The sequence below is a fragment of the Anas platyrhynchos genome, chromosome 1 (assembly GCF_047663525.1).
Source record: "Anas platyrhynchos isolate ZD024472 breed Pekin duck chromosome 1, IASCAAS_PekinDuck_T2T, whole genome shotgun sequence".
NCBI classification, from domain to species: Eukaryota; Metazoa; Chordata; class Aves; order Anseriformes; family Anatidae; genus Anas; species Anas platyrhynchos.
In genome coordinates, this window is record NC_092587.1 from 201,038,521 (window position 1) to 201,056,748 (window position 18,228).

At 41.4% G+C, this 18,228-nt stretch overlaps 1 protein-coding gene across 1 annotated transcript in view; it reads right to left on the reverse strand.

Annotated features, from left to right (window-relative positions):
* Positions 1-1,323: 1,323 nt before the first annotated feature.
* The window catches only part of PRCP (prolylcarboxypeptidase), a 30,618-nt gene continuing 13,713 nt past the window's right edge, over positions 1,324-18,228 (reverse strand). Inside the window, exons 2-9 of the mRNA XM_005026068.6 lie at positions 15,838-15,978; positions 14,654-14,755; positions 14,167-14,348; positions 13,250-13,407; positions 12,140-12,312; positions 11,562-11,726; positions 9,993-10,180; positions 1,324-3,423 (exon numbers count right to left, since the gene is read on the reverse strand). Of these exons, the coding sequence (XP_005026125.3) occupies positions 3,219-3,423; positions 9,993-10,180; positions 11,562-11,726; positions 12,140-12,312; positions 13,250-13,407; positions 14,167-14,348; positions 14,654-14,755; positions 15,838-15,978 (1,314 nt within the window). The 3' untranslated portion in view covers positions 1,324-3,218. The remainder of the gene's footprint in view (positions 3,424-9,992; positions 10,181-11,561; positions 11,727-12,139; positions 12,313-13,249; positions 13,408-14,166; positions 14,349-14,653; positions 14,756-15,837; positions 15,979-18,228) is intronic.

The following is an 18,228-nucleotide window of genomic DNA, read 5'->3' on the forward strand; positions in this document are numbered from 1 at the left end:
TGGTTGGGACTGAAATAAGCTTCCAAAACTAAAACAGTTTATTTTTGTTAACAGCTAACATCCTGACTGCTGTGTGTGTAGCTTGGTGATTTCCTTAACTACTGCTTTCCTGCCGCTCCATCCCAGTTGAGCACAAACACAAACATGTATTTACAGAGCTCCAAATCTGCCACGAGACAAAAGTTTATGTCCTTGCAAAATAAAAGCCAATCCCAGAAACTCACATTTGATTTTTTTTAAATGTATTTTTATTGATACAAACTGCAACTTCACCAGCAAGATTCATGCTTTGGATAAATCTTTTTTTTTTTTTTTTTTTTTAATTTTCCTAAATCAGCAGGAAACATAAATTTTAAATTCAAAACATTCAAAGCCAAGTGCCTGAGACAAAGTATACCAATAAGCCTGAGACGAAGTACGGCCCATCACCACATGCCTGGAAAAAGAAATCAGCAATTTCCTAAGGCCCATTTTGTTCTCACCTGCATTTCACAAGCAGGAAAGCTAACATTTAGATGAGGTAGTTAAACATATACAGTCCCTCACTAGCACACATAGAAGTGTGCATAGTTCTTCAGATGAGGTCTGACTGGTTGTTATAATACCCTTAAGGTTTCAACTACTCAAGGAAAAAAAAAAGTAAAAATGAAGAATGATTAATAAAAGCAGGAAGTCAGTCACCTAATTCATAAACTGGTCCAAGCAGTAAAAACCTGATCCAAAGTGCACTGGAATCAGACCATCTCAGACCAAAGCTGAGTGGATAGTAAGATTTAGGGGGAAAATGGACAAAAAATAAACAATTTTTGGCTTTAAATGTAACTTCTCACAATTCAAGGCAGCAGGGTTTTTTTGATTTATTTTTTTTAAGAGAAGTTTCCCTGAAGGCACATTTTTCTGCTTATGGAAGGAGGAATGAAAGCTTAATTTACTTATTCTGATTGAAACTATGAAGTGTTTTCCAAACAACAAACAACAAATTGTTTCCTGAGACAATAAGTTGCTAGCAAGGGAAAGAGAGGAGGCGGAGACATGAGCTGATTAAGACAGACAATGGCTGTTAATTTGGCTGTTCACAGCCCACTGCATGAATATCCCCACATCCTTCTCCACTCAACATATGAGTTTATCCCAGAACTGGCACTCAGAGCAGTCAGTGGGAGCAGTTAGACCAGGCTCTTGCTTGCCCATTTTCAAACCATCTGTAACTCCCAGATTTATGTCTACCCTTGTAAATTCCATTCCTTGCCTTTCAGTTAACTGTTACTATGCATTAATTAACACATACAGGTACAATGGTGTTTTTAAGAACTTGACTGTAGCTCATTTTTTCATAAACATTTAATTTGTCAAAAATTAAATTGACAAAAAAATTCAAGGCCACAATGTCATTGCAAAGTACGCAAGAGACTGGCATACATTTACATCACAGTACCAAAAAAAAAAGGACTTACTAGAACATAGATTACCAAAAGTTTTCAAGCCAACAGGTTTCAAGCAAGTTCTTACATAGCTCTTCCTCTTCCCCCGTTGTCCTTCTCTCATCTTGCTCTCCGTATTCTCTGAAGTAATTACCTTGCTCAAGACAGAGCGTTAAAAGTTCAGATTCAGCAAACCTGAACATAAACACTGCTTTTAACACATTAGAGCAAGATGAGGGAATGCCAGGAACTCTGTTGGGAAGAGAAGATGCCCAAGAGTGTATGCAAATATAAGATTTCGGTGTTGGGTTTGGTTTGTTCCCAAAGGGTGAGAGGAGACTAGAAACAGAAAAGGCCACCTGGTGTCTTCAGAAAATACTCAACCATCAGGCACATCATCAAAGCTGAGAAAACTTTTCAACAGAGTTGGAATTTTAAGAGCCTGGGGACAACAAGCCTTGCCCGAGTCTTTCTGAAATGGCGTTGTCCTTTAAACCGCAAAGAAGCCTTTCTGAAGAAGGGCTCCAGTGTGAATGAAGCCAAAGCTGGAAAACGAGGGGACTGCCCCAGCCATTTATTAATGTCAAATATGCTGTCTCATGAATCAGGGCAGTTTGTCTGTTTTGGAAGCCTTACAGAAAGCCCAGTGCACCTGGCTTGTTGAGCTCAGCATCATGCTTTAGGCTGCTCCAAGAGGATAGTTGCATTCTGTGTTTTGAATAGTTTGTCCTGCAAACATTTTTTTTTTTTTTTTTTTTTTTAAAAAAAAGCTTTTATTGAAGAGCCATCAGCAAACAGATCATGCAGAATTTGAACAATACACAGAATGGGGGGGAGGGGGAAACCCACACAAGGCACAGCCCCAATTATTTGTCACTTCATAAGATCTGGCCAGCGTAAGTGTCACATTTGATCTTCAAGAGAATAGCTTCAAAAGCTTCCTGATTTGAAAAAAGCTAAATGGTTGTGGGACACACACATACAAAATACACAAAGTTTATTCTTTGGCAACTGTTATCACAGTGGCAGATATTCCAGGATTAGGACGAACAGCAAAGGAAGAAATAAAACCCTGATACAGACTGTGCAGGCTCAGCCAGTTATCGGCAGAGGCAGTCTGGGCCCAGCCCTGACCGTTCAACACGGCACAGAATGGAAAAGCTACCAAAGGCAGCTTTGATTAGTAAACTGCCAGAAAATTAAAATATTTATTTTCCAGCACTGATTCCAAAGGGTAGGGGCTGTTCAGTTTCCTTACAAACTGCACAGCCGGTTTTCATCCATGCCTTCACTACCTCTCCAGCGAACATCACAGCAAGATGTGACTTCTGTTCCCTCGTTCTCTCTGTGCCCCTGCCATGACAATTTACACCAGCAGAGGATGTCCAAAATTTAATACCACTGAATGCAGTGGGAGTTCGACCATCAGCGTAAACAGCACTGTCATTTAATCCATTCTATACACCAGCAGTCAGGACAGTAACCTAGCGAGCAAGGAAGGCATCAAGCCTAGAAGAGGCACTCTACCCTAAGGTACAGCATTTGGGAAGAACAGAAGAGGAAAGCAAGGCACAGCAGGCAGCTCAATCCATGAACTTTATCCACTAAAGGTTGTTCTCTGATAACGCCCTCCCATCTGTCTACTGCCTGCTTCTCCCATGGGCACAAGCAATGGCCAGCGCTGCAGCACGGATGAGGAAGCGGGAGTGAAATGTTTTGAGTGTCTGCGATAAGGCCTGGCCCTGCCCCCAGCAAAGCCAGCAGAGGTATAAAGGCCACAATTGTCACAGTACCACTTCAGTGCTCGCGCCTGGCCTTTTCAATCCACTGCTTCATGTAGTGGACTTCCAAGACCCGAGCTTGCTTCACAGATTTGGGGTCACAAGGGTTGCGGCTGCGCAGGTCCAGGTGATGAGCTCCATCTGGGATCATGATAGCCACAAGGGAATCGCTGATGTTCTGGGTCACCCCACCTGCAGACCATGGATCCAGGCCACCATTGCTGTAAGGAAACCATGCTTCATTAGGGTATATTTGCACAGAAGTCAGCAATCCATCCATGCTGACTTTCAACCATACATACTAACAGGAACAGACCTCAGCCTTGCCTCCAAGCCCCATGCCCACCTCTCTTCAGAGGCCCTCTTGCCAGTTACACAGCTATGAGTAGCTTGAACAAGGCTATGCTGCCATCACCAGTCATCTGCTGATTCCAGTAATAACCTCTAATAGTGTCACAGCCTCTGGAGATATACATGTACACCTACAGCTACCAATCTTTGTCATGAAAAGGTCCAGGTCCCCTGTAGGAAGACATGCTCAGTTCCCAAATCAAAGCTTTTTGCTTTCCTTCTTCACAATCTGCTGTAAGCTAATAACCAACCCTTCAGAGCAGAATTTTCAACTTTCAGGAACTTCTACCTTTTGTTCTCAGCTAGGTACCAAACTCTTTCTGTAGAGAAATTCTTGGACCTTTCATTACTCACTTTATTGCTAATAACCAAATTACTATATAACATTTATCCCACAAAATTCTGTCTCCAACAACTTTCTCTGTGACGGAAAGAACCTGATGCAATTTACTCCTCATCCCCAGGTCCATGAAAGCATTTCTGGCAGTGAAGACCTGGTTCCATATGGTGCCTGTTCTACGGAGCAAGCCAATGGTTGAACTGGGAATAGATTTGCATCTTTTTTTTTCCCCTACCTCTGGACTTAGCCCAGTAATCCCTACCACCTCTTATTTTCCTTTATTTCAGAGTTCTTCCTCATGTGCAGCCCATCTTTCTGCACGAAGAAAGCAACTTCTGTGTACTTAGGAAACTATACACAAACCTAGAACGGTTCCTCGCATAACACACTGACCTGCTCACAGAAGGAAACATTAAGTATAGGCTACTGTATGCCAGTTTCCAGAAGGATCTAAGAAATCAAAACACCCTGGGACACAGCTATACACAGCTAGAAAAACACTACAGTGGTAGCACTGCAAATCACAGACAAAACAAGTGAAAAAAGTGTTTGTAGAAATACTAAGTAAAAGTCTGATCGAGTCTAATAGTTCGTTTGCTTCTCCAATGAATAAAACAAGAAGCTTGAATCTTCACAGGTCTTATTTTTCAGTGGTTCTAAATATGGCTGCAAGTAAGAGAAACATTTTGTAACTGCAAAACAAGAAGCATACACAGCTGCCCAATAACTATAAAGCATTTGATTTAAAAGGTCGTCTGAATCAGCAGAGCACCTTGGCAACAGGGGGATGAGTTGCTGAGAGACCCAAGATGTGCATGGACTTGGATCTTTTGGTCCCAGTCATGTGGAAACTAAGCATGCTGCAAGAAAACAATCTCTGGCTTTTTTAGGAGCTGCTGGCTGCATCCTCAGCAGTTCCTGCCAAACGATGGCAACAGAGGCACTGACGCACTTTGAAAAGTGATACTTGCTGAGGGGAGGGGGAATGCAGGGCTCACCCCAAAGTCATCCTGAGGCTTAAAGTCTTACAGGACAATGTAATTCAGTACCAACTGGAATGGATTATTTATATGTTAAAGTTAAAAATGCAAGTGAGTAATCAGTTGCCCATCTCGCAAGACAGAAGTTTCCTGATGTATTCAGAAGTAGAAAAAGAATTCAACATTTCCTTTCTAGCAGTGGTCAGGCAAGAACAGCTTCAGAATGATACATTTCAATGCAAAATATCAGCACACTGGTCCTGTTTTCAATTCATCATACTTTCCTGAGAGCATAAACAGGGTCCCACATATCCCCCAGCAAGAAGTCTCCTTTCTGATCATCTCTTTAGAGCCTCCTCAGCCCTCCAGCTCTACCCAGCACCAGAGAGGTATTTGCACAATCAGCACTGTTTGTGCATTTCTTTAATATGTACATCCACCATGGTTCTGTTTTCTGAACCTTTCTCACCTTTGTCTTCAGCCAGACATTTTGCCTTTTTTCTGATTTTTTTTTCCCCTCAAAAAAGTGCTTCTTCTGCAAACAGCTCTAGCATCTCTCAAAACAGAGACCTCACTTTCTGCCTTTCCCTCTCCAGTACAGAACTGGATAGGTGGGCACCTCAATTTCAAAGTCTACAAGCCCAAGTATGATCTGCAGATTGAAAAAAATGAGTTTTTAGACTGTACATAAGTCTGTAGTATTTGATAAAAGTTGGGGTGTTTCTGAATGCAAGGTACAAGAAATGCAAGCCCAGTTCATCTAAATACATTAAACCTGTCACTTTCCAAGGCTATAGCACAGAAAATTTTCTAAACCTCCCTAAAAGAAAAAGTCTGTTTCTACCAGAGTTTGTGATCTCAAATCAAATTCCCATTCACACCTGGGCCAATTTTGACTACCACTGGTTATTGATGAGATGCTACCAACTGCTCCAAGCTCTCTGCCACTACAAGCACAGAGGGCATTAAAGCATCATTTCCCCTGCTCTGCAGCATTTCCACACCAAGCATGTGCCGCTAAGAGCATCAGGAGTAGAAGCTGCTGGAGAAGAAATGGGAGTTCTGAAAATCCCATCTCCTCAAACCAATGTTTTAATAAAAATGTTCTGCCCAGGATAGGCAAGCAGTATCTGTCTACAGCTTAATTAAGCACTCACATGCTAAGAAAAGCTCAGTAAGGTGTCTCCAAGAAGGTACTGAAGAGGTGCAATGCCTAGACCTCACCACGGGTCTGCAGAGAGATGCATTGCTCCTGGAGGGAGGAACAGCAACAAGAGCTGGAGTATCCTAAGCAAATGCCACTGCAGATAAATCCACCCCGGAGTGGTTCTGTTGAGATGCAGTATTCTTCCCTTCCTGTGGGAAACTGCTGTGCAGCAAGTTCCTCAACATTAATGCAGTGCTTTTTACCCCACAAGGAGGCTCATCCTCTGGTAGACATAGGGTGGTTTTTTTGCCTTTTTTTTTTTTTTGGTAAAGCACTGTGGTGTTTGGGGATAAAAGGCTCTTATATAAAATGTACTGTGATGACAATGTGTTTGCTTGAAGAGAAACAACCCAGCTTGAGATCCAAAGCTTTGTGTGTACAGCACTACTTTTTCATTCAGTTGGTTGTTTTCAAACTTTTCTCATTTCAACCTCCTTTGGCTAGCATGAATTCTTAACCACTAAATTTGTTTGCTTGTCTATCGCTTACAAAGCCAATTTCTGCTGTACAGATCTGTAAAGCCTAGGAAATAAACACTGCAAAAGTTAAATTAGTTAAAAATAGAGAAAAATGACCTAAAGAGAAATTCTACCCTTTTTGGCAATTTTTTTCCTCACTCTAGAGAATATATCCTGCTGGTACAGAAACAGTAAGAATCAAACGAGAGGAAAGCAACAGGCTTTTGGAGCCAGACAGACCAACGTTAACAGATCCGGAGACTAATCCCTAATTCCACTGAGGACTCTTACTTTAAAATACACAGCTGTTTACCAAGTCCAACAGACTAATTCTGATTTTTGTTTTATGTGTTTTTCTCTGAAAAGGCCTTGCACAATGTGAGGCAGAGCACAGAGGAATATATCCAGGAGCTGCCTGCCATGGGCAATCAGTACAGTCAGAACTCCTGAGGGCACAGGCTTTGACTGCATTTATTAAAAGCCTCTCTACCACATAACAGCATCACAAACAGCCAGTATTAAGCTGTTCAAAATAAGCATCGCCTCACAGCAGACGTATAACTGTATAAACCTTCCATTAGAGAAAGCTGAGCAGAGTTTAACCTTAAAAAAAAGTAATGGTTTTGAGTAGACAGCAAACAGCATTGACTAGTTTTTGTACTAGACAAACATTTTACATTTTGTCCATTTAAAAACATTTTCAGACTTTCAGACAAACTTGAAATCAAAGAGAAAGGGGAACATCACACCAGCCTTCCACAAGGCTATCACCCACAGCAACAACTTCAGTGACCAAGATCCTGTGTTATATCTAGAGCTTGATTAGACTTTCCTTTTATGTGGAAGAGACTGTGCTTTGGCTTCTTAAAAGCTAGGCAGATTTACCAGCATGGGAAACCTGGACTTTGGCCACAAGATAAGAAGGAATCAACAGGGGAAGAAAATTACATTTGGCAGAATCCCAGCCCAGACTCTTCTTTTAGAGTTCCCCAGGCAGTGACAGAACAGTTGGCTTCTTTGGCCACTGTAGATTGACTATTTTACTCTCAAGAGCAATACAAAGCACTCCCATCATTTATTCAGCTGGGAGGCTAGAGACAGATCCTTTTGCTACTCAGTAAGTGGTGGGAGGAATGAGTTAAAAGTACCCAAATATGGCAAATTCCAAAATAGTAGAAATGAAAATTTGGCAGGTCCCCCAGAATTGCCACCGCTGTACCTTCCTAAGGTAAGGGGGACTGACACCCCTCCATTCCTGCAACTATAAAGCAGCAGTCTTGAGGGATTTTGTGTGCATTAGCTCCGGTGGACAGTGGAGCTGAAGTTACTTTAGTACACAGTAATGTGAGTTGTAAAGAAGCTACGTCACAGATCTGTGGATTGGAAGAAATCCCACCCCCACCATCCCAGCTAAGGTTAGTTTAACAGTAGGAAATTCCACCCTGTTTGCCACAACAGTGTTAACAGATATACTTGTGGTATTAATGTGTTGGCAGGACAAACAGTTGAAACTAAATGGTCATTTTTGCTTCGGGACACTGCAAGGGGGATTTATTATTTCATCTCTAATGGCTTTGCATTGATTCCCAAAATGGGATCTTCTTGTGCTGCCCATGCCTACCAAGGTGGTAACTCTAAAACAGTATCACATTACTCAAGAATTACTCAAATTACTCAAACTATTCAGACACAAGAAGTGGGAATTGTTAAAGAAACCATGATTGCTTCTAATAGTCCTATTTGGCCTGTTCAAAAATCAGCACTTGGGGGGATGATTGCAGACTACAGAGAATTGAACGAAGTCACTCCCTCCACTTGCAGTTACGGTCTCCAGACACGATTACTCTCATAGACAAAATTAGTGAAAATTTACAGCCCTGGAATGTGGTGATATATCTTGCTAATGCTTTCTTTTCAATAGCCATTGCTTCACTAAGCCAAGACCAGTTTGCCCTTACCTGGTAACAAAAGCAATATACTTTTCAAATATTGCCTCAGGGATATAAACACAGTCTCTATTTGCCACCAAATGATAGTAGGTGATATAAAGCCATGGTAAGGTACCATTGACATAATGATAAGTAACAATCTGTTGATTACTGCAGCGTAACTACAAGGAATTAAAGTCCTGCTGGCCACACTTTCTGGTACAAGCCAGAATGCTGCTGCACCTGAGCACACTGCTGGCTCCTACTCAGCTGGCCATCAGCTACTACTCCAGGTCCATTCCCAAAGGGCAGCTTTCCAGCCACCACTCCTCCCCCAGCCTGTGGGGGAGAAACATTCTCAGGCACTTCTGTGATTTCTAACCCATCAATACCCCTTGTCTTTGCTGTGACATGGCTCTCCATCTCCTGCCTCCACTGGGAAAGGGGACCAAAGGACTTTGCTAACACACTGTCCCACAAACATCGGTGTGTCACCCACCAGGTTTGTTTCTAGCAAGTCTGGATTTATCTCATTTTCCCCCTTCAAATCTCCCCTCTTTCTCCCCTCTTGGAGACAGGTCTATCCCACCTGCTGTCAGCAGGCCTGGTATCATGTAGAATGACCCATGGTCAAAAAAAACAAGTTCTGACAGTGACACCAGGCCTGGAACTAGGTATTGGTCTGCTGGCTCTTCCTGTTTCTCTCCTCATCACTTACTGTAACTGGAGGAATGGAGGAGAACACTACTTGTGCTCCTGATCCCTTAAACCAGTTTCATGAGGGCAAGAGGGCCTTGGGACTTCATGTTGGAACTTCATTGCTACCTACCCAAAAAAACAGTAACAGATGGGCCTGCACCAGGGTAGGAAGCTTTCTCTTCATATCTTTAACCCCAGGGAGGCAGCAGAATTCCCTGTGAAGTGTGTTCAACCTGCATATCAGGCCTTCTGTTCCCTTCAGAGGGGAGTCTCCTATGACAATGACCTGTCTTTTTTAATTTGCTGAAGCTGTTTAACCTTTATGAGGCCTCCAAGCCAAGATGAACTGTCATCCTCAGTATTGTTCAGTTCCACTTACAGAGTCTCATACCTATTGCACATTGGCATCTGGGAAGGCAGGATAGTCACTGAGATGTGCCTGCTGCCCTGGGCAGGAACTTGTCACCATTGCCCCTTACCTTTTAGGCCACTGTGGTCAGCCATTTATTTTCTTCAAGGTTTCCCTTTTTTTCCCCAGCTTTGGGACTACACTGGTCTTTTGGGCCTGCCTCAGGGAGTAAAGGAAGTGATTCTAGTAGCCTCTCCCTCTCATGCTCCCTGATACTCCCCATCTTACCTCCTCCCAGAGCTGTCACTAAGCAGAGGAGTATCTCAGTGCACCTTCCATGTTTGGAAAGGTAACAAAAATAAATTTACTCTCCACATTTTAGCCATAGGTCTGTGGTTGTTCCTGCTGCCTGCGCCGACCCACACAGTTAGTACTGACAGCCCAAACTGGTGGAAGACAACTCTAAAACAAGGCTCACCTGAAAATGATGTTGCTGTGTGAGCTGATGTTCTTCCCTCCGTACATAGAAAGAACCCAAGAGGGGCGAGGTCTCACTCCCCATAACCTGAAGCATTCTTCTGAAAGTGCATCAAAGTCCCATTTCTGAGGTTCAAACATGTCATTGACACCATCTGTACACATGGGCATCACCATCTCTGTGCAAACCTGGAAGAGAGCAGGGCAACAAGATGCGTTCATGAGACTGTCCCATAACTATGTGTGTAGCATTTAAAAAGCACAAACAGAACAGTTTGGTAATTACCAATCATATCACAACACACGTATCAAGCAAAAGCTTCATCTTCCATGCAAGAACCATTTCCTGACCTTAGCAATACTAGAGAGGAAGAACAAGAAGTTGTAGCCTGGAAGCCACATAGATTAATTGCCATGGTGGGGGCTAACTCAGTCTATTCCTACTTGTGTCTTTCCCTCCAAGCCTTCAGAAGCACGCCATCTGCAACAAGCTGCAGATTGGATGTATTTTTGAGTCCAGCTGCCATATTCTTTGTTACCCACATGGTGTCCCCACTGCCTATCTCAGAGTAACTTCAGAGCCTGCACATCTGGTGCTGTCTGGAGCACAGGAGAAACAGTAGACAGTAGCCATAAGCAGATGGTGACAGCCTGAACACTGATTTTTATACCTTTTTTCTGGCATCGCTAGTTCTTCTCAGCAGAGCAGCTGAACATTAAGTGCTAAGTGTGCTTCCTTAGTAAATGAGACAGGAAGCACAGAATGCCCTGGACACCTTAACAAAATTACAGATCCCTGTGGCATGTGAAGGGAAAGGTTGCATCTCAGTGAGCTGCAGGATAAATAGCTTTAGTTGAAAGAAATCAGTATCAACATCTCCTGACATATTTGCACAGACAGTGGGCTTGAAGGGTGCAGTTCAAGGAGAATAGAACACTAAAATGCTGCTTCTTCATGTTGACTAGAAAGGGATGTACAGAACTGAAACTCTGCAATCAAAGACAACCTAAACCTCCTGGGAAGGTAGCTTCTCTTTCATGCCTTGCCCTTCTCACTACAGTCATACTTGCCTCAAGCTCTCTATCACCAGGAAATAAGTTGCTTTACTATAGTAGTACTTATTTCCTCCCCCCCCCCACCCCCATGTTTTCTACAGAGCAAACATTAGTAGCAATATTTCAACCGGTTACCCTATTTTCCAGTGATTGCTTGTTTATAGGACTAACAATAAAAATCATGCATAAGAAAGAGTTCAAGTTCTAAACCAGACAGAGAAAGAGATACAGCTTGTGATTTTGTTTAGAGGACATCTGAAAACATGACACATCCTTGATGTGTTGAAATGTTATTGTAATCCCATTAATTTTCAGTTCTAAATCCAACCCTTTTTTATTTTCAAAGACCTGGGTTCTGTTTAAAGCAGTGTATAAACAGGCAGAGTCCTTACTGATGCTTGTGCAGCACAGCCCCATCAATTTATATCTGGTCCAACATATTGACATGGCGATTCCCATCACCTCTAGTCCAAAAAACCTCACTGAGTTACAAATGAAAGGATAGAGCACATACCTGATAGTACCAACCCAACTGACCAAGATTCTTTGTCGCAGTCTCAGACATGTCAAAGCATGAAGCTTCCCCTGAATAATTGTAGTAGACATTCACTGCCTGGTAAACATTCTGCAGCAACAGTTTGTCAGAGAGACTGGGATCCTTCAAGAACTTGCAAACTTCCTACAATGAAGAGGAGAGATGGGGTCTCAGTCAGCAAGAAATACAGTTAAATACACAACACCTGACAGGACATCAGTTTCATCTTCAAAGTATATCCAAACCACCACCAGAAAGCATCTGTGATGACATATCCTGAGCATTATCATTAAGCCATATTCCATTTGTGCAGTGCATGTAATGCAAGCAAACAAACTTTACATTTCCCAATTAAAATTCTTGGCTCTTGATACAACCTGTGTCAGTCAACAAACAGCTGATGTACAAGAATGATGCTCATTCCCCTTTTTCAGCCATGTTGGCTATACAGATCCAAAAATACAAGAAAAGATACGGGCAAGAAGAGAATTAAACTAAGTGGAAAAGACTTCAACAGTCCAAGCTTTAATCAATCCTCCAAGACAGTCCTCAATTACCTGTACAGGCCAAGCTGGCAGAGGCTGTAAGAAGTCAGCTTTATAGGGATAGTCCACCATAGCCAAGTCTACCCATGTTTCACTCAGCCAGCTTTTCAACATAGAAGCATCCTGAAGATTTTTTAATGGGCTGCACAAATGAAATGTGTTGGAAAGCCATTGTAAACCTGCATCTTTAATATAAAAAAATAAAAAGTAATGTATTAATAGTAGCACAACTGACCTATGTTAAGTATTTTCACCAGATCAGTTATACTGAGTGAAGTTACCCCACATGTATACAAGCAGAGCAGATCAAAGTTTAGTCAGCATCTTTAAGCAAAGGGAAACATAACCTGAATGGACGTTATGATAATGTTATCTAAAAAAAGGGATGTACAAATCACTTGGCATCTTTTTGACAGGAAACATCAGGGCTCTCTTCTTCCAGAAAGAGAAAAGCTTCAAACAAGCTAGCTCAAAGCAATCAGATCTCTCAGGAGTCTCCTTGCCTTTGCTGTCATTATATTATCTGGTCTAGAACCCCTCCAGTTCAGCTTCTCTGACTTGAACAGGTTAACTCAGCATACCAGGATCTCTGTAGGATGCTGAAGTGGCAAGTTTTTTTTTTGTTTGTTTTTTGTTGTTGTTTGTTTTTTTATACTTTTTTTTCCACAAGCCAGAGACCTCATCTGAAATATTCACCTTAGCACTAAAACTAGTGCTATAAAGACTGTAGGAATTTCCTATACTTGATTGCCTCAGTTGGTTGTTAATTTTTTTGTTTGTTTTATAATTTTTAGAAACAAAACATCTGTTCTACTTTGTCAGAAAGGAATACAAACATTGAGGTTCTAGCTCATTAGATCTCAGGAGTGTTTGACCCTGGATTCCAAGACCTGCCCGTGTGAATAAAGCACATGATCCAACAAAACAGACATTCATAAAATAACACTGAACATAATTAACAGGTTTTATTACTGAGAATATGGTTTAACAAAAACTTATCACCACCCACCACCACAAATACATCTACACACTGAAGTTATGATGCAAACTCACTGATTTTATGAAGTCATAACATAATCCTGAACATTATGACCCTTTAAACATATATTGGTGAGGTCTCACCTGTTGAGGAAAGGTGGTTAATTGCACTCCAGGAATTGCGGATACTTTCTGAGCAGCCAGTCCCACTCTTCTTGAAATCATTAGTTACTATAGTGAAGTAAGCACCACAGGGAACCAAATCACCAAACTGCCAGATTGGGGCAGAGGCTGCCAGAGCTCTACAAACAGATATGAAACAGATTTTTTTTTTTTTGAGAAACATACGCATCCTGAACCCCTGCAAAGTGAATTTCTATCCTCTGGGCAGCGCTTTCCCTACAGTCACTGTTTAAGTAGCATTTATAATTCAGCCAGGCACTCACCCCTTCCTGAATGTTGCAAAATTCTTCTGTAGGCCTGTATGCAAAGGCTGTTGAAGGTTACAAGTTTTGGATAGTAGCACAAAGACTCAGTAAATACATTGAGTTCAGACAGACATGATTGTTACATGAGAATAAAGTAAGCTTTCTCACTAGGCACTGTACTAACTCAACTGAAGACAGCCCTTGCCCACAAGTAACTGCTCTCTAGCAGAGAAAGGTGAGAAAATTACTATTTGTGTTTGCTAGAGAATAACTAAGGCACTCAAGAGATTACACACCTGCAACAAGTCACTAGAAATTTTAGTGACCCTAGAGAAATTAGGGCAAGAGTTAGTGTTCAGAATTATTACTTAAAGATCTTAATACTCTGAAAGTACACACCATTCTGTACCTGCTGGCCTACAGCTATCATTTTTTGGTAGACAGCACCTAGTCCCAAATTCAGAGTGACTTACCCTGTCCTCCCAAAAGTGAAAAATTCAAGCTGGTTTAAATTACAGTCCTTATCCCACTAACTCAAGTGCAGTGGGATAAGGTTAGCACTTCAGTGCTAACACTTATAGAACTGAAGCAACAAATGCCTGCTGGGTGTTTGAGCAGAACAAGTACACTCACCCAACCACCACATGGGGGTATTTCATCCGAAACCAGGCTGCAAGCATCCCTCCATAAGATCCTCCAATAGCTATGACAGGACTGTAACGGGCTCCTGCAATGGTCTCCTTTAAGTATTCAATTAGTACTGCAAAGTCTGCCAGAGCTTGTTCTGATGTCAGGTAGTTCAGATGCTTGGAATCCTGAGGCAAAGAACACAGGTTACATACAGCATGGGAGTGATATCCAGCAGCAATCTTTCTCCCCCTGAATAGATGTTGAGTTGGAGAGCTGCCTAATAAACTAAACATTTGTTACAGGTGTCCTTTGAAGTGCTAAAAGATTCTAGCTTGTTGTTTGTTCGTTTAGAATTAGTAATAAAAATAGGATAGTTGTGTGCTTCTAGCACATCTTACTCAGGCAAGCAGTCATTGCACTGGCAAGTATAACAGGTAGAATTATTTTGATATAGAACATATGTAAAGAAGAAAGTAAAGACGACACTTACACTGAAAGATTCATTTCCAAATGGCAATGATTCTCCATAATATCTGTGTTCAGCAAATACTAACATGGCATTAAGTTCTTCAGCCACATCCCACATAAAACCCTGGTTGGGGGAAAACACACATTTAAACACATTGAGTTAATCACTTGCAAAGTCTTTACTTTCAATCTACTGTACCTCAAATCTTATTCTTTGATTAGCAAAATATCACTATCAAAATACAACCAGAAAAGCAGACTGCAGTTTGGTTTTAAAGCATCTTTACAGAAAGAAAATATAGAAGACAAACCCTGAGCTAAGGCAAGTGTACCAAAAAATGCTGCAAAGTATTAAGCAACGTTGTTTTGTGAGTATACTTGGGCAGTCCTGCCAGAACTCCTATGGCAGGATTAACAAGCTTAATCCACAGGACATCAAAAAACACAACAGGAAAAAAGCATGCATTTGAGTTAGGACTGTATTACAGAAAGAAGTGTTTGGCAATAAACAATCTAGAGCACTGAAACACTTATTTTCAACTAATAAATAATTAGGACAACTTGTAACTTTTTGACAGAAGCATGTTACCACCCACCAGCTATCACCTGCTGACAAAGCAGTGCGTGAGCAGCCCTCACTTCCCTCAGGCCCAGGACATCACCTCTGTTGTGGCAGTGGACTTTGTACTGAAGTGGCTAAAAACTGCCCACACACCGCATCCTGCATTTGTCAGGAAAGCAAATCTTTTCTATGGATTTTGTGAGGGAACATGCATCATCTCATCTATCCTTGATGTCTGGCCAGATGAATCTCACTTCATACTTTTCTCAGATAAACACAAAACAACCATCAAAACCTCTCATTTCATTCATTTCTGAAGTAATGGTATTAATGCAATGGGTCCAAACTTTTACATCCTTCGGCTGAGGCACCACAGAGTGTTTCCCCTAGAAGATTTCTTCACAGCTCAAGGAAGTGTTCCCCTTTGATTTCTGTGGAGTTCAAATAGGACCCCCAAATCCCCTAAAACTTGTCCTATACTTTTTTCAGCTTACTTTCTCCTGTAGCTGTCATAAAGCCATTGCAAATTTCTCTTTAAATAATGTTCTGATATTGTCCTCCTCCTCCTTCCTTATTTTTCCACTAGCCCACTGCTGGAAAGAAGGACTCTTAATTCAAAAATCAAGGATCTGTTTCATACATACTGTGTTGTTGCAGAACCATGTGATGTCTCCTTCATTGCCTGTATAGAACAGTATCGGTCCATTGTCTTTCTTCCAGTGCTGATCTGCTATCAGGTATCGCTGCTGGAACGTAAGGTTTTCATCAAAGCCAAAGTGATCGATCTGTCAAAAACAAGGAATAACATCACACTCAAAGCTAGAAGTGATCACAGAGTCCACTGTAAGTGCTGACAGTCACTTTGCAGAGGGGAAAAAAAATGTTTCAATAAGACAAAGTGACAGTAAGTTCATACATATTCTTAGATTCCTAATGCATCAAAATTCTTCAGCCTTATGAGGAAGCCAACAAAAATTACAGGTCTGTACAATGAAGGCAAAATGTAGAGATCAGAACATTTTTATAGTATCATTCTTAACATGATATCCAAATACATTCAGGAGAACAAACAAATCATAACAGATCAAAGTCTAACTTAATAAAAGTTAACAAGCAAAAACAGTCACTGTCCTGCAGTGTTGAACGTCTTAGGAAAATTCATTAATAACCTTACCATTTATTTAAAAAACCTCCCCCTTTCAGCATAAGACTGAATTTTAAAAATATTCCTGTTAGAATGTGTCTTCATTATTCTTAGAAAAACATTAATCCTCTGCAGATAATGTATAATTGACAGATTTTTCAGATAGTTTTTTCAAGTTCTTCTCCTTTTCTCCTTAGAATTTTCAGTAAGTCACATCACTTCTCCAACTCTCCTTCTTTCTACTGCCCTAGAAACACTGGAAGAATATATACACACAACTTGCGACGATAAAGCTAACACTGTGTTTTGACTTAGAAATTTATTCTCAATTCATAAGATCAGTTTTTTCAGTTTTATTCATATTGCTTCGTATGCACTACCCCCCTTGACTCTTCCCCAAGCATTCATCTGTACTGGAAAGTTTATCAAAATAGCTTTTACAAGTTAGCTCCCTGCACCAGCAGGTTCTTATTCTGCAACCAAAACACCCACACAAGCATTTAATCAATAGACTAGCCTCCCCAAGAGCTATGCTGCCTAATTTCCATGTATTCACAAGTCACCACTATTTTTACCCATCAGCTGAAGATGACCTGTACTTCCCCAACTTTGACTTCCATCAGCACAAAGCAGCACCTTTTCCTTTTGTGCTGCTTCCTGCAGATGTCAGGCTGTTGCCATCTGCTGGCTTGAGCATCTCTGCTCACCCAACTGCTTTTACACAGACAACCGCCAAACCTCTCAGATGATCCAGAAACCAGCCTGCCACATTCTGTTTTGAAAATACTTTCAAGTTAAGGTCAAGAAGCAGACCAGGAGCAAATCGAAGCACATGCTGCTAACACAGTGAACTAACTGCTGGGCAGATTTCTCCTGGCAACTCAGGAAAGACAGCCCAACTCCTGACCTGCAGGATCCAGCTAATCCATACCACGTATATACGCATTCTTTGCGACAGAGTACAGAAACTTAAGATACACACTGCTGCAAAGTCTTACCAAACTCTCTCAAAGCTCACTCAGTCTTGGACCAAAGGATCAGACTTGCTGCTGAAGTGAGAGGGCAGCTGTGCTGTAGCTCACTGAACAGCTGAAGGTCTGTGCATTGTAATCCTGACATGAGACAGGGTCTTCATGCTGAATAAGCTCACTCCAGTGTCTGGTGCTGGACCTAAATAAAGCTATGTCCTACAGTTCTGCTTTGTGGGACAACCCACTACTTAAGCATATGGTGGTTATTTCACTGAATTCAAGTAATGACAACACATGCCAGGCTTATTTCACACAAATAACTTACCTGCTGCTTCTACGTTTGCATGTTACTGTTCCTTTTAAGTTCACTTTCTGTATCAACAATGATTTGTAGCAAGGCAGAACAAATGAAAGTCCTTGGTCCAATTAAAGAGAGATTAGATAAGGCTGAGCTAAAAAAAATACTGCAGTTATTAAACTCCAATACTATTAGGAAGTACAACTCAAGCATCTTTTGTTCTATGTCTGTCTGCAAGAGGGGAAAGCATCTTTTCCTATTTAACCTTTCTGGTTAGTCTGCTAGTCAGAAATCGTTGCGAAAAACAACATAAGACACGTACCCCATCTGTCTTTTATGGAAAAAAATTAAACATCTAACATTGAAATTGGATTATTTTCCTGCAGGAAGCCAGAGTGCAGGAGACTGCACAAAGCATTCAATTTTCCTGACCTATGAAGTTATATACCAAAATCTTCTCAGTGCAGACAGCTTAGTGCACAACAGACAAAAACAGTGGGGGAAAAATTACAATAGGTGAACACATCAGCAACCTTTGGTGAGGCAGGTTGAGGCTATCCAGTGGGCTATTGTGCAGAACTGATTCAAAAGCCCTTCACATCATTCTCATTCCACAGAAACT